At 47.7% G+C, this 17,075-nt stretch overlaps 10 protein-coding genes across 10 annotated transcripts; 8 read left to right on the top strand and 2 right to left on the bottom strand.

Annotated features, from left to right (window-relative positions):
* Nucleotides 1-436: 436 nt before the first annotated feature.
* On the top strand, nt 437-2,268 carry BT62DRAFT_898193 (actin-like ATPase domain-containing protein; the record flags this gene model as incomplete). Its single annotated transcript, XM_043183326.1, has 4 exons — nt 437-709; nt 773-1,018; nt 1,075-1,357; nt 1,412-2,268. 4 exons carry the CDS (start codon nt 437-439, stop codon nt 2,266-2,268), a joined length of 1,659 nt encoding a protein of 552 aa, XP_043038391.1.
* Nucleotides 2,269-2,691: 423 nt separating this feature from the next.
* BT62DRAFT_898361 (pseudouridine synthase) lies at nt 2,692-4,698 on the top strand (the record flags this gene model as incomplete). Its single annotated transcript, XM_043183330.1, has 9 exons — nt 2,692-2,957; nt 3,036-3,123; nt 3,175-3,327; nt 3,382-3,413; nt 3,463-3,802; nt 3,854-3,931; nt 4,041-4,106; nt 4,157-4,392; nt 4,443-4,698. The coding sequence occupies 9 exons, from the start codon at nt 2,692-2,694 to the stop codon at nt 4,696-4,698; spliced, it is 1,515 nt and encodes a 504-aa protein (XP_043038390.1).
* A 41-nt stretch (nt 4,699-4,739) lies between these two features.
* Nucleotides 4,740-5,342, bottom strand: BT62DRAFT_898416 (uncharacterized protein; the record flags this gene model as incomplete). Its single annotated transcript, XM_043183335.1, has 5 exons — nt 4,740-4,815; nt 4,864-4,962; nt 5,009-5,086; nt 5,140-5,221; nt 5,273-5,342. The coding sequence occupies 5 exons, from the start codon at nt 5,340-5,342 to the stop codon at nt 4,740-4,742; spliced, it is 405 nt and encodes a 134-aa protein (XP_043038389.1).
* Nucleotides 5,343-5,421: 79 nt separating this feature from the next.
* On the top strand, nt 5,422-7,313 carry BT62DRAFT_933291 (PCI-domain-containing protein). The gene is made up of 10 exons (XM_043186527.1): nt 5,422-5,685; nt 5,743-5,825; nt 5,880-6,021; nt 6,076-6,229; nt 6,282-6,363; nt 6,415-6,563; nt 6,614-6,761; nt 6,813-6,969; nt 7,020-7,110; nt 7,160-7,313. The coding sequence occupies exons 1-10, from the start codon at nt 5,474-5,476 to the stop codon at nt 7,244-7,246; spliced, it is 1,305 nt and encodes a 434-aa protein (XP_043038388.1). The 5' UTR covers nt 5,422-5,473; the 3' UTR covers nt 7,247-7,313.
* A 255-nt stretch (nt 7,314-7,568) lies between these two features.
* On the top strand, nt 7,569-8,170 carry BT62DRAFT_898790 (uncharacterized protein; the record flags this gene model as incomplete). The annotated part of the gene is made up of 2 exons (XM_043183346.1): nt 7,569-7,881; nt 7,935-8,170. The coding sequence occupies 2 exons, from the start codon at nt 7,569-7,571 to the stop codon at nt 8,168-8,170; spliced, it is 549 nt and encodes a 182-aa protein (XP_043038387.1).
* Nucleotides 8,105-8,814, top strand: BT62DRAFT_196568 (uncharacterized protein). The gene is made up of 4 exons (XM_043180016.1): nt 8,105-8,235; nt 8,285-8,373; nt 8,447-8,558; nt 8,608-8,814. The coding sequence occupies exons 2-4, from the start codon at nt 8,290-8,292 to the stop codon at nt 8,727-8,729; spliced, it is 318 nt and encodes a 105-aa protein (XP_043038386.1). The 5' UTR covers nt 8,105-8,235; nt 8,285-8,289; the 3' UTR covers nt 8,730-8,814.
* On the top strand, nt 8,735-9,615 carry BT62DRAFT_196572 (uncharacterized protein). The gene has a single exon (XM_043180017.1). It carries the CDS (start codon nt 8,899-8,901, stop codon nt 9,430-9,432), a length of 534 nt encoding a protein of 177 aa, XP_043038385.1. The 5' UTR covers nt 8,735-8,898; the 3' UTR covers nt 9,433-9,615.
* Nucleotides 9,616-10,389: 774 nt separating this feature from the next.
* On the top strand, nt 10,390-12,551 carry BT62DRAFT_987526 (amino acid transporter; the record flags this gene model as incomplete). The annotated part of the gene is made up of 12 exons (XM_043190072.1): nt 10,390-10,533; nt 10,586-10,670; nt 10,729-10,822; nt 10,870-10,946; nt 11,001-11,225; nt 11,278-11,388; nt 11,439-11,492; nt 11,545-11,792; nt 11,839-11,897; nt 11,952-12,098; nt 12,152-12,354; nt 12,415-12,551. 12 exons carry the CDS (start codon nt 10,390-10,392, stop codon nt 12,549-12,551), a joined length of 1,584 nt encoding a protein of 527 aa, XP_043038384.1.
* A 72-nt stretch (nt 12,552-12,623) lies between these two features.
* Nucleotides 12,624-14,795, bottom strand: BT62DRAFT_933289 (MOP flippase). The gene is made up of 8 exons (XM_043186526.1): nt 14,546-14,795; nt 14,028-14,494; nt 13,689-13,980; nt 13,550-13,638; nt 13,331-13,497; nt 13,151-13,280; nt 12,991-13,104; nt 12,624-12,934 (listed from the first exon to the last, which is right to left on the bottom strand). The coding sequence occupies exons 2-8, from the start codon at nt 14,341-14,343 to the stop codon at nt 12,783-12,785; spliced, it is 1,260 nt and encodes a 419-aa protein (XP_043038383.1). The 5' UTR covers nt 14,344-14,494; nt 14,546-14,795; the 3' UTR covers nt 12,624-12,782.
* Nucleotides 14,796-15,071: 276 nt separating this feature from the next.
* BT62DRAFT_987524 (agmatinase) lies at nt 15,072-17,058 on the top strand. The gene is made up of 10 exons (XM_043190071.1): nt 15,072-15,311; nt 15,365-15,480; nt 15,532-15,574; nt 15,630-15,747; nt 15,794-16,044; nt 16,096-16,211; nt 16,317-16,416; nt 16,474-16,541; nt 16,601-16,786; nt 16,847-17,058. The coding sequence occupies exons 1-10, from the start codon at nt 15,164-15,166 to the stop codon at nt 16,928-16,930; spliced, it is 1,230 nt and encodes a 409-aa protein (XP_043038382.1). The 5' UTR covers nt 15,072-15,163; the 3' UTR covers nt 16,931-17,058.
* The last annotated feature ends 17 nt before the right edge of the window (nt 17,059-17,075 follow it).

The following is a 17,075-nucleotide window of genomic DNA, read 5'->3' as shown; positions in this document are numbered from 1 at the left end:
AGAGAGGAGTGTGATATTACCTACAATAGAAAGGTTTGAATGTGTATCTTTGCTATCGAGAGTCTTTTGATCCCGTGGAACAGGAAGAATGAAGGTCCGTAGAAGGCTGTCAGATAATCGTAGGTGATTTGTTTGTGTTGTGACGATTGGGCTAATTATGTCGGACCCGCAGTTGAAGTTTTCCTCCAACAAGCAGTCGTCTTCAAGTGGAACAACGAAACGCTGCCGTAGTTTTGTCCAGGTTTTGCATTCTCCACCCTTGGAAGTTTGTGCTGATAGTCAAGACAGAATGCTTTGATTATAGGAGAATCGGGTCCAGTAAAAAGCTTGCACACTGATGTTCTCACGTCCTTGGTCCTCCCGGGCCGGCGGGGTTAAAAAAGACTGGTCAGTTTTCCCTCAGCTTCTTCGTCCTTTCCTACGTTCCCATTCTAATATGGAACCTTTGTTTTTAGGCCTTGATTTATCGACTCAAGGGCTGAAGGCTGTCCTCGTTCAGGAGGATTGTTCCATCGTCCACGAGTCTACGGTTCACTTTGACCGCGACTTGCCTGGTTATGGAACTATCAACGGTGCTATTCGAGGCTTAGAGGGCGAAGTTGCGTCCCCGGTAGAGATGTGGTTGGAAGCCTACGATCTTATTATGACTCGTATGAAGGCAGCGGGAGTCGACTTCTCTGCTATCTCAGCCATATCTGGGGACGGACAAGTAAGTGGATCTTTTATCGATGTGAATGCCTCGTCGTAACTCTTCGATAATTTTATTTGATAGCAACACGGCTCTGTTTATTGGTCCCACGACGCCGGAGCTCTTCTAGCGAACTTGAATGCGTCGAAGAATTTGTCTAGTCAGCTATGCCCGAAGGCTTTCTCATTGCAGAAAGCACCCATCTGGCAAGACTTTTCCACCACTCGTGAATGCCGTGAATTGGAAGATGCCGTCGGCGGCGCCCAAGCCCTCACGGATATTAGTGGAAGTCGCGCATACGAACGTTTTACTGGCTCGCAAATTTCTAAGGTGCGTATCGTAGCTTGTGGAAGCGCCTGGAACACTCTGACCGTTCATTTGCACAGATCCGTAGAAGTAATAATGCGGTGTATGATGCTACGTCCCGTGTATCATTGGTTTCTTCGTTTATGCCGTCCTTGTTTCTTGGCAAGATCGCACCCATTGAAATATCGGACGCTAGCGGCATGAACTTAATGGAGATCCTATCATGTAAGTGGGACGACAGGCTTATTGGTGCATGCGGTGGCCCTGAGTTGCATGCAAAACTTGGTCCTGAGCCGGTCGCTGGCGGAACGACCCTCGGTACGGTTAGCCCATACTGGGTAGAAAGGTGGGGCTTCAGTGCACGTCAGTACATTCACTAGCCACCCTCGTAATTTTAATTGAATATCATCTCTTCAGACTGCATTATAGCCCCATTCACTGGTGACAACTCGGCGACTGTGGTTGCACTTTCCTTCCCAGGAGATGCGTTGCTCTCCTTGGGAACTTCCACCACATATCTGCTTTCTATCCCCCCTTCTCTAACGCCTCCAAAACGGTTCACTACTTCACACCTTCTGGCACACCCTACAACAGCACCAGATGCTCAGATTGCGATGCTATGTTACAAGAACGGCGCTCTTGCCCGAGAGCAAGTACGGGATCGGTACACCGGTGGTCATTGGTCGAAATATAATGAACTAGTAGAGGCCGCACCGCCAGGGTGTAATGGGTACATGGGTTTATACTTTCCATTGCCCGAAATTATCCCTCCGGGTGTCAAAGGCGAATTCTTCTATCAAATATCAGGTCCCAATGCCCCAGTGAGGCTAGCTGAATCTCAAGTTCCTGCTGGCCTTCACCCACGGATGATCCTAGAATCGCAGTTCCTCTCGATCCGGTCCAGGATCACCGCTATTCTGCCCCCTAACGCGCCTCGGCTTTCACGGTTGGTTGTCTCTGGGGGATCGTCAGGGAATCAGACTATTCGTCAGCTGGCCGCAGACCTCTTTGACATGAAGGTGTATATTAGCGCCACGAAGGAAGCTGCTGCGATGGGTGGGGCATTGCTGGCACGGTTTGCTTGGTGGAAAGCGACCGCAGCACCATACGGTACATTCGAAGAGATGTGCTCTGGAATTGACGCCGCAGCATTTGGGATGAAGTGTGTTGCAATACCAAACCCAGATACTGCGCTAGTGTATTCGGAACTTGTGGGATCGTACGTTGCCTGTGAGGGTGCTGTGGTGGATGCAAGTGGAATGAGAGGCCTTTGATGCTTCTTTTCGTTTTTTTCTTTTCTTCTGCCTAGATTTCTTTGAGCGGACCATGGGTTTTATATTTTGAAAATTTAACGGTATTTACTACAACATAGACTATTGACTGGGTTGTTGGTCTGTGAATATTATCTTATATGATCGCTATAAGATCAAAAAGAGAAGTTGATGCTTAAAACGGTCATCTGCTCTTGGGGAGGCCACTGCTACACTCGTGGAATTTCTCTGGCTCCCTGTTTCCTACGCAGCCACTCGTGCACGACGCCGACAATGACATCGAACCGCAAAATGTCTTCTTCTGCTGATGCTCTTGGAGGTAAATGGCCCGGACAGGAAGCCAACGTAGATCCAGAGCCACCCGCGAAACGCCTGAAGACTCTAGACGGAGAAGTCACCGAAACTGGGTCCGATAAGACGACAGCCATGGACGTTATTCTTCCAGTTTCTGATACCCTGGTGGATGATCTTGCTCATATCGACGAGGATACTACATCTTCAAAACCGTCGGGTGGAGAAAAGGGTAAAAGCAAGCGGAAAGAGAAGAAGAATGTTGGACGGCGAAGCAGGGGGACTCGCGTCGAAGGCCCAAGACCAGAAGGAGAGGGACACTCGAAGGAACCGCGTCTGCCCAAACGGATGTGTGCTCTTCTGCTGGGATTCTGCGGTTCGGGATACAGGGGGATGCAATTGTACGTCTCAACATGATGTTTTTATGTTCAATCGCAATGCAATTTCTTTTCCAGTCAGAGGGCCCAACCCGGTCATAGCCAAGTAGCTACTATTGAGGGTACACTGTTTGATGCTCTCGTCAGAGCTGGTGCTATTTCCAAAGACAATTCTGATGACCCGGTCAAGGTACATCGGGATCTTATGTTATATTTCATCCCTACTCATCAATCTTCATAGGTGAATTTGCAACGCGCTGCTAGAACAGACGCAGGTGTACATGCAGCGGGTAATGTGGTATCCCTCAAAATGATTCCCTTCGTTCCAGGCCAGGGCGACATGTTAACGCGTATAAACGAGGAGCTTCCTCCAGATATTCGCGTCTGGGACTTCGTAAGCCGCGTTATTGTCTTCAAATGGGGATGAAACCAATATCCGAACCTACAGGTCCGAACGAAGAACTCATTCAACGCACGCTTGTAAGTCATTCGCATGTGTACTCTTGCTTTCGGATTCATCGTTCTCTAGACTATGTGATAGTCGAAAATATACGTACTTCTTTCCGTCGTATCTTTTGATACCCCCAAAACCAGGCAGTGCCTTATTCCGGAACATTGAGCAGTATACTAGCACTTTGCCCTCGGGTCCTGTCTCTCCTGCCTACGATTTTTGGACGAATTTGGATCTCAAGACGCTTACTTTGGAAGAAGAGTTACGCCGTAAGCGCTCGTGGAGGGCGACTTCGGTACATCTTGAACGATTACGAACTACTGCAAAAAGATACGAAGGGACTCACAACTTCCATAACTTTACCGTCGCGCGCAATCCCAAGGACGGAACGAACAAACGATACATGAAAGTCGTCGATGTCAGGCCTACCGTCACTTAGAGGTGTCTTCTCTGAAATGCTGCTGCACAGATTCTTGATCCTCAAACACACGGAGACACAGAATGGATACCGGTTGTATTCCACGGTCAAAGCTTCATGCTGCATCAGGTACAACCCATACTTGTCTAGCTTCCCGTGTGGTGCTAACTTTTTGATTAGATTGTGTGTTCTCATTTATCTCGCCTTGATTCCGTATCTCACCTTCTTCCTGCCTCAGAGGAAAATGATGTTCGCCTTGGTCATGTCGTGCAGGACTGCGACGCCTGATAACATCATCAATGAAGTGTGTTTCTACACATCACAAGTGATACATTCTGACTTGAGTGAATTCAGCTGTACAGTCTGCGCCGAATGGTAATTCCAAAAATGCCTGCTCTTGGTTTGCTTCTGGAATGTCCCATCTATGATGTCTACAATATGAATGTTGTCCCAGTTAATCAGAACCTGGAGTCTTCGGATCCAAGCTACCGTCCGCCTATCGACTTCGCAAAGCAAGCTGAGAAGATGGCAGAGTTCAAACAAAAATTCATCTATACCAGCATGCGCCGCATTGAGGACCGGAAAGGCCTGTGAGTTTATTCTTGTTCTCCATACTAGTTTAGAATTTGATATGACTTAGATTCGACGCTTGGGTACGGTCTGTGGATGCTTATGCAGGCAAGGACTTGCTATATTACAACCCAGAGGGAACAATACCCGATGTTTCCGTGATTAAGGATGGGGAACGCCGCCTTCAACCTTTCAAGGAGAGGAAGATCTTCAATCGAACTGATTTCGAGGATGATGAGGAAGGAAAAGTCGAAATAGAAGATGAAGAGGGCGAAGAAGAGGATGTTCGAATGGATAAGAAGACGTTGGAGGAGATGGAAGGCTGACCTTATTAAAAACCTAGTATCCTCAGCATAATACTCGCAGCCTAAGACTGGAATTTCCGCATCGTCTGAATTTCATCCAATAAGGCTTGGAGCCGATCGTCGTCGATTTTGACGAGACTAAGAGACGGTGAACACAGGAAACATCAAGTTTGGACACCTGCACACCTCGGAATAACACTCTTTGCCTCTTCTGCCGTCGCAGGACATAGATTGGCAATTTGTGCGGTCTCGAACTGAGTCAGGGCTGGCTCCCGTCGCAGGGTCCTTGAATGATATCAGCCTTCCATTCTTGGTCTACGTCGGAACGTACTCGCGAACAGCACTTGCGGAGTCCGTGGTGTTGAATTTCGTGAATGTTTTCACATAGTCTAATGTTTTGTTATACACTCTACCATCATGTAGCGTTTAACACGTATTCGTCGACACAGCAGCCATACGCACGCAGTATCTGGGGCATCCTTGTCCCTGTTCTCGAGAAGATATTTGACCTCGGAAATGAGTAGACAACCGGCATTGTTGAACTCTGCCGTCTTCCTGGTAAGTGAAAAAGAAAAATAGATGGCTATATATGCACCTGGTCCAAGCTTCAGCGCCGATGCATCCTCTTCTTCAACCTGTGGTCGGTGCCTTAGTCTGGTCGTCATTAGAGATGTTTGTTTGGCCGAGCTTGCGTTGCACGGCAATGACCTCCACTAAAAATGGTATCACGTTCTCAGGGCGTGTCGACGCGCGTTCGCCTTGCATCTGTTCATTTCTCCACCTCTCCACATTACCCATGTCTGCCCTGACGACGGCACAGCTCTTGGCAGAAGCGGATGCTGCATTAAAGATCGACTCTGTGCGTGCCGAGGTTCTGTACAAGCAGATACTGACATCGTCCTCGTCGGCGCCGAGTACTTCAAAAGATGTCCAGCAACAGAAGACGCAAACGCTGAGGGACCAGGAGACCGCGCTTGTCAACCTTGGGCAACTCTACCGGGATCAGAAGTGTGTTGTGTTTCCGACGTTCTTCACAAGGGTATTGAGCCTATGAATGCTTTACAGGAATGCCCAGGGCGTTGCGGAGGTTATTACGCTGTCAAGATCATTTATGTCCTCCACGGCTAAGGCAAAAACGGCCAAACTGAGTCAATATCTTAGTCAATTTGCCACCATCTATACTAATGTCGCGCAATATACAGTTCGCACCCTTCTGGACTACTTCAATGCCATTCCTGACAGCCAGCAAGTGCAGATGAGTGTTTTGCACGACAACATCGAGTGGGCCAAGCAAGAGAAGAGGATATTTTTGAAGCACAGTTTGGAAACGAGGCTAGTGGGATTGTTAGTGTTTTCAGTCGCTTGACCTGACACAAACTGACGTTCGAGCCCTCGCAGACAACTGGAGGAATTGCAATACAAGCCTGCGTTAGCAATGATTGAAACTTTGCTTACTGAGCTCAAGCGCCTCGATGATAAGATGGTCTTGACGGAGGTACATCTGCTTGAGAGCAGGGTGTATCGAGGAATTGGAAACCTTCCTAAAGCCAAGGTGGGTGCCAAATATTCGAATGACTTTTAGAGTACTGATGTCCGTATCCTAGGCTGCTCTGACTTCCTCACGAACCGCTGCCAATTCAATCTACTGTCCTCCATACCTACAAGCGTCTCTTGACCTTCAATCCGGTCGGTATTCCAAGGTCTTGAAAATTCTGCAGCCTGATGCCTTCTCTGCAGGTATCCTCCATGCCGAAGACAAAGACTACACGACTGCCTACTCTTACTTCTTTGAAGCTTTTGAAAATCTGTCTGCTCAAGGGGAAGATGATGGCAAAGCACTCGGAGCTCTGAAATACATGCTTTTGTGCAAAGTTATGCTCAACCTTGTACGTTGTCTTTCACATCGCTTTCCTGCTTTCTCACATACGCCTTGTAGCCTGAGGATGTCACATCTTTGCTTTCAATAAAGCTGGCCGTTAAATACGCACAGCTCAAAGAGGTCGAAAGCATGAGGGCCGTAGCGCGGGCTCATCAAGATAGGAATTTGGCTGACTTCGAGAAAGCGCTGAGGGATTACAAGGACGGTACGTGAATTTCGCGACTATGTGACTGCTTCATCTGATCTTACGTTGCAGAATTGTCGTCCGACCCTACAATACGATCACATCTTGCGGCGCTATATGACACTCTCCTGGAGCAAAATTTGCTGAGAATCGTTGAGCCTTACTCAGTGGTAGAGCTTGAGTACGTTGCCGACACTGTCGGACAAGGTCGACAAGCTGTTGAGGCAAAGTTCGTCGCTTGTTTGGTGTTTTTCAACATGTCCACTCACTAACTCACAGATTATCACAAATGATTTTGGACAAGGTCTTCCATGGTGTACTTGACCAAGGTCGTGGATGCCTACTCGTGTTCGACGAGCCCAAGCCTGATGTAAGACGGCCGACAATTGGAAGCTCTTGCCACGCTGATTTTTCACCAGAATATGTACATTGCTGCGATTGATACGCTGGAGCAGGTAGGGAAAGTAGTAGAGTCGTTGTACGCGAAAACCGTCAAGATTGTGTGACCAACCGCGAGACGCGTCAATGCGATCACGTGGTTTATGTAAACTGTCTGCAAACAATTCCTAAGACAAATCTCAACCATCCTCAACGTCAACGACCATAGTGACAATGTCTTCGAAAGCACAATCCGGCCTGCGGACGTTCAAACGCGACTTTTCGTCGTCGTCAGTAATGCCGCAGTCTTCTCAGGAGTTCGAGTGGTCGCCCAGTCCACCTCCAGCATCCCGGTCCAAGCCTCTTACTGGCCAACAACAACGGCTGAAAGACATTCAGGATGCTCTCGCTGGCAAGTCAGTTTCTACTGAGAAAAAGTCTCCGACTTCCATGCCGTCGAAGGAGCCACTAGCGTCGTCAAAGTCGTGGAACAAGCGACCCAGTAAACCTTCCGCCGCTGATCTTAACTCTGCACCCCCCAAAAAAGCCAGAAAGCTCCCAGACAGCTGGTCTGAAGCCCCGGAGTCCAAGGTCCAGCGTTCATCTTCTGCAACAAAACATACAGGCATAAAGGAGGCCTACATCTTGTCTTTAAGCAAGGAGAAGAAAAGAACAGTCGTGTCCGTCGTTCTGAGCCAGGAACAGATGCGGATCCTCAAATTGGTTGAAGATGGAGAAAGTGTGTTTTACACGGGTAGTGCCGGTGAGTGTATTAGCGCATATATGATACTCTTTGCTTGACGCACAGCTTCGCAGGTACCGGGAAATCCGTGCTCCTACGCGAAATCATCAAAACGTTGAAGAAGAAATGGCCTAAGTCTTCCGATGCTATTGCTATCACCGCTTCCACAGGTAAGGTCGCCAAGTGTATAGATTCAATGCTGCTTACACCGCCATACAGGTATCGCGGCTTGCAATATCGGAGGCGTTACGATCCATTCCTTCTCTGGTATCGGTCTTGGTACAGATTCCGCAGACGTACTAGTCAATAAAGTCAAGAAAAACAAAAAAGCTTATTCCCGGTGGATAAGGACGAAGGTTTTGATCATTGATGAAGGTTCGCACTCCACACATTCTTTAGCGAACGCCCAGTGAACATTATACAGTGTCGATGGTGGACGGTGATCTTTTCGATAAAATTGCTCAAGTCGGAAGTAGGTTGAAAAGTACCACGAAACCCTTTGGAGGCATTCAAGTTGGTTCATATAATATTTTGAGATTTGTCACTAAATACTCAACAGCTCGTTGTGACCGGCGATTTCTTCCAGTTGCCACCTGTCGGAAAGTCTGGCGTCAAATTCGCTTTTGAGGCGAAACTGTGGAGTGAAACCATTAAGAGAACGTTTAATCTTACAAAGGTATTCAGGCAGACAGATCAAAGTGAGACATCCGCCAGTGTCTGCATAGTATCTATTAACTTCTGGACTAGAATTTGTCAACATGCTGAATGAAATGCGTTTTGGCTGCTTGTCCGCCACATCAATCGCCAGATTCCGCTCCTTGGCAAGGAATATAGAGTACGATGATGGACTTGGGCCGACTGAACTGTGAGTGACGATATTTTAATACAGGGCTGTTATTTGAATCGTATCCCAGATTCCCGCGTCGCGAAGAAGTCGATAGGTCTAATAGTGGACGCTTGAGCAGTCTGCAAACAGAAGCCAGAACCTACACTGCTGTGGACGGTGGTCCACTGGCTTTGACCGAAGCAGGAAAGAAAATGTTGTCAAATTTCATGGCTCCAGAGGTACTCACATTGAGAAGGGATGCGCAGGTAGGAAGTTATTTCATCGATCTCGAAACTTCAGTGACATCTCCATACCAGGTCATGCTCATAAAAAATACGGATGACAGTTTGGTGAACGGTTCTATGGGACGGGTTCTGCGATTCGTCGACCCAATGACATACGGGATTGAGGACGATGTTGAGGCCCTTTTGGAGGATGGATCGTCCAAGCCTTCATCCAAGCCTCCGTCTAAGCCTGCGAAAAAGAACGCTGTTGTCGGCGCCGTACAACTGTATCCGGAAGTCGAGTTTGTTCTGCCACACGGGACAAGGCGTAGGGTTTTGATCATGCCCGAACTTTCCAAGGTAGAGCTGCCAAATGGCGAGCTGCAAGTTAGTCGATCGCAGGTGCGCAAACAGTCTTGGATCATCTTCGTCATGTCCTTACCTGGCGCACCTCCAAAAGCTTCCGTTGATCTTATCGTGGGCTATGTCGATCCACAAATCACAAGGACAGACGTTAGATAGAGTAAAGGTCGACCTGGGCAAGGTCTTTGAGAAAGGCAAGCGTGATTAGTTTTCGAGCTGTAACGTTCTAAATGTGCATAGGCCAAGCGTACGTCGCTTTGTCTCGAGCTACGTCATTGCAAGGACTACAGGTACTCAACTTTGATCCGAACAAGGTATATCTTATTATTCGTAAATTCTGGTCCCAGAGGTAACATTGATTCAAGGTAATGGCTCATCCTAAGGTGGTAGAGTGGAGCAAGACGTTGGAAACATTGGCTGACAACTGACGGTGCACTTACGCTTCGGACTCTTGCTTCATCAATATGCAATGCTCTATCAATCCGTTAATGTTCGTCTAAAAGCCTGCACATGTACAGTATTACTTTACCTACACATCCTTATGATTAGGCCCGCTTAGTTTGCGGTTTTACCGGTGTGAGCCGTGGCTTACACGAACATTAGATTGTCCAACACACGTCTGAGGACTAGAGCATGATGTCCGCGAGGAGCTAGCCTGTTATCCCACCGCGAGGTTTGCCTCGGGGAACGCTGTTTGTGCTTTGAAATGACCGCAAGTGGAAATTCGTGGGAATAGTATGCAGTCTCGTTGAATCCCCAAGCTTGAAGAACCCGAATGTTAGAAATTATAAAACTCTGGTTTGTTAACGCAAGATGAGCTGGGTTAAGCGATCTGCTGGTCGCATATCCGAGTCCAACCACGCCTTTCTTGAGAAAAAGATAAGCACTGCCACATGAAATTACACCACGTGCTTTTCGATCGCGCCCGTTGCTAGGCGCACTCAACGCTCACTAACAAACTTTTCGGCTATATCAGAAATCCTATCTCGAACCCCTCGGCTACGCTATCGGCCTATAGGAGCCTGTCAATGTGACTCTTCACAAAGATAAATATCTTCTCGAAATGGCATTTTTTTATCTTTAGACTCCCAGCCTATCTTGTTCTGTACCATCACTATGTCTTCTTTACTCAAGGGTGACAAAAGCGACACTGCGGTTCATACTGTGGTCCAGGATGTTTCTAATCCTCCTTCACAGCATGCAGATGATGCGAAACTCGCTGAACTTGGCTATAAGAGTGAGTTCAAGCGTGAATTTTCCGTCAGTCGTTGATCTGCGATGGAATTCGAGTCACTGCTCACTTTTAATGTAGCTTATCGAGACCGTGGCATTCGCCTTTTCTATTATGGGTGTTGTCGCTTCTGTATCCTCTACTCTATCATTTGGACTCGTGAGCGGTAAGTTTATTGCTCCCTTTGATCAACAGGACTTGATGGCGACTGCTCATCCCATCAGGCGGGCACGTCGGCTTAGTCTTTGGATGGTTGATTCCTAGCATATTCGTAATGACCATAGCTCTAGCCATGGCAGAGCTGACATCTTCGATGCCGTATGTTTTTCCTTACCTTTGAGGCTGGTGCTAATGCCCGCGGTCAGAACGAGCGCTGGTCTTTATTATTGGTCCGCCAAGTTGGCACCGCCCCAATACTCAGCTTTAGCAAGCTGGATTACAGGTTCGATTTTATAGTGGGACCATTGAACGTTAGCTTACGTGCATCTCACACCAGGTTGGGCTAACATCACCGGTCAAATTACGCTCGTGTGCTCGATTGATTATACTTGTGCTCAAATGATTACAACTGCTATTGCTGTTAACTCTGACGGTGCCACAAATCTATCTTCTGGGGCAACTTTTGGTATTCTTCTTTCGATCTTGTTCTCCCATGGCATTGTCTGTTCCGCGGCCACCAGAATTCTAGCCCGCCTCAACTTGTTTTATGTCATCATAAACGGCGAGTCATCATTGCTTCGGGCATTAAGCACTGATCCTAGTTTAACATATAGTCGGAACAACTGTCTCCGCAATCATCGCCCTCCTGGTTGCTTCGGGAGACAACAAGGTCTCCACCAAGGATGCTTTTACCCTTTTCGAGAACAATACCGGCTGGTCAAACAGTAAGGTTCCTTCAACACTTTACTTCTGCATGCTTAGATTTATCCTCTAGACGGCTGGGCATTTTTATTAGCCTTCACCGCGCCGATGTGGACGTTGACAGGATGTGGGTCATCTTGATGGCGTCGAGGCACCTTACTTACTAGGAATATAATCAGATGACTCTGCTGCCCATATATCTGAGGAGGTTTCCGGAGCCGACGTTGCAGCACCTATTGCCATCATATCTGCTGTTGCTGGTACCGCCGGTCTTGGATGGATTATTTTAATTGCTACATCATTCGCTATCCCATCCATCACTGATCTACTTGCAACTGAGCTCCCTCTCCCTATGGGCCAAGTTTTCCTGGATGTGCTCGGAAAACGGGGAATGTTAACCATATGGTCATTCATCATCGTTGTTCAGGTGTGTATTTTTTCTCAAACTAGTGCCTTTTCTGACCTCTGTGTAGTATGTCACGGGTGCAGCACAAGGCGTAGATGCGTCTCGCGTAGTATTCGCCTTTGCCAGGTTTGAGAATCCTTTCCCGAAAAGTTAACCCTTCTCTGATTTCGAGTTCCATAGAGACAATGCGCTACCTGGCTCTCGATGGTGGAAGAAAATACATCCCAGAACCCAGACACCAGTCAATGCAGCTTGGCTTGTCATGTTCTTCGCTGGTATTTGTGGATTACTCGGGTTCTCAGAGACAGCTCTGACCTCACTTGCTGGGTGTGCATCATTTTTGTAATTCTTCTTGTTTACTGATGCCGTCCCCCGGTCAGTGCTTCCGTCATCGGATTATATACTTCTTACATCGTCCCCATTTTCTTGCGTGTTACCTCCGGACGGAATAATGTCATCCCCGGCCCATTTACATTGGGTCGCTGGGCCACTCCAATTGGCACCGTGGCAGTATCATGGGTCGTCTTTATCGTGTTGTTGTTGTTGTTCCCCACCGGCCAGCACACCACTGCCAAGGACATGAGTACGTGACTTCTGCCCGCAGTTCCCTATCTTCAGTGACACATGTTGATCCTTCATTCAGACTACGCGATCGTTCTCATCGCCGCTGTTTTCATCTTTGCTACGGTCTCATGGGTGACATCCGCCCGTAAATGGTTCCATGGGCCTGTAAACAATGTTGGCGATGTCACAAATATGGATGAAAAAAGTTCAGCGTGAGGAACGCATGTTCTACATGTGCTAGGTAATATTCAAACCACTTTGTTCTTATCTTACAGCATTACTCTATAGGTGGCATGATTTTTAGTCGACTCTTCAATCGTTACATGACTTATGTAGTAGCATTTTTTACCACTAGGAAGGAAGCTACTAATTTCCGTATAATATTGCCATGCAAGTTTGTAACTGCACAATACGCATTTATTCCTTAATTCTGGTATAGTTGCACGATCATTCTTCGCCAGAAGCCCTGCCAATAGATCTTCGTTTCGCTTCCTCCCGGTTTCTGTCAACGCCGCGCTGAATCTCAAGGTCCCAATCAGTTCCAAACCAAACCACAGAATATTCACCCAGTCCGACGGTGAACAATGCCACGACTTGACCTTGATGAAGGAAAGAGGATGAGAAGTGGAAACAAGTATTGGACAAGTCCACGTACCAATCCAGAGACCTTGGAGACCAAGATCGTAGCGGAAAGCAAGAGTAATGCCCATCGGTAAGGCGAGCACATAATATGCAATGAGATTGAACAAAGCGCCGAGATGCTGGCGACCTTGACAAAACGTGAGACTGATAGTGGAATACGAGATGTTGATTACCTTGACCACGCAACACTCCTCCGCAGGATCCGGCAAGACCATCAGCAACTTGGAAGGATGCCACTAATGGCATCACTCTGCTGACGAGGTCAACAACACCCTCATCATTACTGAATAGATAACCATATACCTGCTTTTCCTTAAGCACAACTGGTCAACTATCAAAATGATACTACTTACGTCTTTGGTAGCCATCATGACACTCATGACAAGAAGGCCCACTATCACACTCAGTAAAGCAGAGGCGTGTGCAGCATTCTTTGCTCCGACGGCAGAACGAGCACCTATGAGGTTGCCCACACGATTGGACGCCGCAACTCCGATACCAAAAGGTAGCGTGTTAAGAACTACAGAGATATGACTCAGAATTATCACTGTACCCAGCCAAATGTAACGTACTTTGATCCGTGGTCATGATAACGGATTGTGCAGCAAGAGGAAGCGAGCCCAGACGACCTGCAGCCAGTGCCACAATCTCAAAGGCAGCCCTGGAATTTGCCTAAAGACCCCAAAATACTTCAAGGCACTCACTGCTTACCATTCAGTCCCAACCATGAGGATTCCAGGAATAGCCAACTTGAGGAAAAGATAGCAGTTGTGCGGATGGAATACCGCACTCAATTGCAACCCTCCCCAGCAGCTATTCTGGCGATGAATAGGAGACCAAGCCGTGTAGACAGAAAGAAGTAAAAATGCCACCCAGTAAGTCAAAGATAAGGCAACGGGAGAACCCAACAAGCCAAAAGATGTGAAATGGACCAAGAGTACATTCAATCCGATGTTGATGGGGAAGACGACTGCGAGGACAACGGTGGAGGCTCCCATGATCCCTTTATGAAATGTTACAGAAGTTCGTCTTCGATAAATTGGGACTTGCCTTGACATTGAAGATACTTCTTTAAGCTCTCAAAGCCGATGTATCCCGGTGCACCGATAATAAGCACACGTAAGAACCTCTGGACGTCACTGCTAAGGTTTTCAGGCTGACCAAGCGCCAGTAATATGGGTTTGATGAAGGCCCATAGAACGCAGACAGGAATCACGAGAATCCATAACAAAACGATGCATCTTTGAAAGTGGATGGACAAGTCGGTGGGACGACTGCCACCGGTAAAGGCCTGAGACCCCAGAGTATCGAGAGCCGTCGTACCGCCCAGTGCGACGCACCAGCCTATATAATAAAGTGGGATCATCCTTGTACGGAGAAAGGAACCATATACTAGCCAGTTACAAACGCCAACATCAGTGAAAATGCGGCAACCGACAGCTCTTCAGGGCCAAGCCAACCCACAATGAGAATTGAAGCAGTTTGAATCGAGTTTTGAAGTATATAGGATAGAATAACTGTATCCTCGTAAATATTCAGCAATTCGCTATTGACTTGGATGCACTGACCAGGAATCGAATCGACGAAGAGCGACCCAAATAGGTGAAAATTCACGTGGTCTAGACCAAGCACCCGGCTCACATTTCCTCCTTCCGGCAAACCGTCGGTTGGAGAGGACCAGGAAACGTCGGCGTCACGGTCGGCTTCTGACACCAGAGCGTTCTGAAGAAGGGGCGTCGTCTCGCTTGAAATGATGGGGGAAGTCATGTCGCAGGAAGGGGCCCCAGGAACGTAACTAACTCTTGACATTTACCTTTCACTCTGAGCCGCCTTTATCCACCCAAATCTTTGGGTTTTTCTTCCCCTTGGATCAATACTTTGCCGATCTCCTCGCACTGGTACTATTTCCCCTGCTCCTGTTAGGTCATTTTTAGTTTTCTTATCGGCATTTGATTTGGATCGCACTTTAATCCGAACGTGTGGAATGCCTCAAGGCAAAACACGACGCAGACTGACGGAACGGCGTCTACATGATACAAACGGAATCATTGCGGAATCTGTACAGTTTCCCGAGGCCAAGTTATGCTCTGGTTTCAAATTCTTCTGTGATCCTTTTTATAAACAGAAGGAAGGGGTTTGCTCCATCCTCACTCAAATTCCTCGAGTTATCTGTTTGCACCGAAAACATGAAGTACCTGCTCTCTTCTGTGTATTTGGCGATCCTCTTGGCTCTGTCTGGCGCCGAGCATCATCACCATGGCCATCTAGACCAGGTGCCGTTGGACTATGTCAAATATCCTCTTGAACCTCTGTACCGTACCAGTACCGGCGAAGGCAAGCGTCATACATCTTCCATCTAATCTGATGAGGCTAATCTCTTCTTATAGTCACTGCTGACGCCATCTTCTCTGGCATTACCACCTTCGCTAAATTGCCGTGGGTGCAGTGTCTCACCAAAGAGAAGGGCGAGTCGTTCGATATTGCCTTCATTGGTGCACCCTTCGTGAGCCGTTGGATCCGCTTATTATACTAACTATCTTATTCTTTTCTCCAGGATACCGGTACCAGTTACAGACCTGGAGCACGCTTCGGTCCAGGTAACATTCATTGTGTCTTCGTCATGGTCATGATGCTAAAATGTTCATTTGGTAGCCGGAATTCGAACTGGGTCTCGTCGTTTAACGTTATATGGCGGCTACAATGTTCCTCTCGAGTCTAACCCGTTCCAATCCGGGCTTAAAATCGTGGACTGTGGCGATATTCCCGTTACGTGCGTGTCTGCTCTGTCTGCTCCCTTCTTGCTAATCGATCCACAGACCCTACGACAACAAGGTCGCCATTAAACAGATTGAAGAAGGGCACAAGGCACTACTGCACCGCGAAACATACTCTCCTCTGGGGAACGATTCTGTGACTGGCCAAGCCTTGACGCCCCTCTCTATCGACGGCAAACACCATCCCCGTGTCATTACCCTTGGCGGTGACCACACCATTGTTCTTCCCCTTTTGCGTTCAGTTTATTCTGCTTACGGTCCGATTTCTGTCATCCACTTTGATTCTCATCTGGGTAGCAATCTCTCCTTCTGCACCATTAGACGCCTAGCTGAAACAAATACAGATACTTGGAAGCCTTCTGTTTTTGGAGGAGCCCCGTCGGACGTCGCTGCCATCAACCACGGCACATATTTCTACTGGGCGAGCCAAGAAGGTCTCATTAAGAATGGATCATCAATTGCAAGTGCTTCCTGTTCTGATTCGTAATCTATACCCCCCACTCCCTTTCATCTTTGTCTCTCTCACCGCCGAGTACTTTGATCCTAGTTCATCCTTTTTTTATAGCACGGGGCAATTCGGACGACACTTTCCGGGCTGGAGGATTACGACAATGACGACGACGCGGGCTTCAAGCGCATTGAGGCCCGCGAGATCGATACCCTCGGTTAGTTTCCATTATTTCTAGTGGGAAGACCACCGTACTGAATACGGTGATATTCAGGCACTGATGGTATCATCAAGAAAATTCGTGAGACCGTCGGGGACGCACCTGTATACCTCTCTATCGATGTAAGCTCCGTTTTCAAATTCTATGAAACCGTCGATCATGATTTTCATTTGTAAATCAGATCGACTCTATCGACCCTGCCTTTGCTCCTGCCACGGGTACGCCAGAGACTGGTGGCTGGTCTACTCGCGAGATTCGCACAATCTTAAGGGGTTTGGACGGCCTTCATCTCGTCGGTGCTGACATTGTAGAAGTCGCACCTGCGTATGACACCAATGCAGAACTTACAACTATTGCAGCAGCCGATGTAAGTATATCAGTACGCATTCAGAACATATTAGGAAGTTGATCTGGTATTGCATACTAGGTTCTCTTCGAAGTCCTCACTGTCATGACTAAAACACCTCTAGGTAAGGTGCGGGATCTCAGTAAGGGCAACAGTGCACTTTGATATGAGACGCTGGCACATATATGCTTATGTTTTCTTTCCCTATTGTCCAAATAATGTTCTTGATTCATTGTGTTCGTACTGTACACAAAATCAATTCTTTCAGTCAATTTGGGCGGAAGTTGCTTGCGTTTAAGAGGTATTAATG

This window comes from Guyanagaster necrorhizus (genome assembly GCF_019112545.1).
Source record: "Guyanagaster necrorhizus MCA 3950 unplaced genomic scaffold BT62scaffold_16, whole genome shotgun sequence".
Lineage (NCBI taxonomy): Eukaryota > Fungi > Basidiomycota > Agaricomycetes > Agaricales > Physalacriaceae > Guyanagaster > Guyanagaster necrorhizus.
Note: the sequence above shows the minus strand (reverse complement) of the source record. Positions and strands in the feature narration are given on the sequence as shown.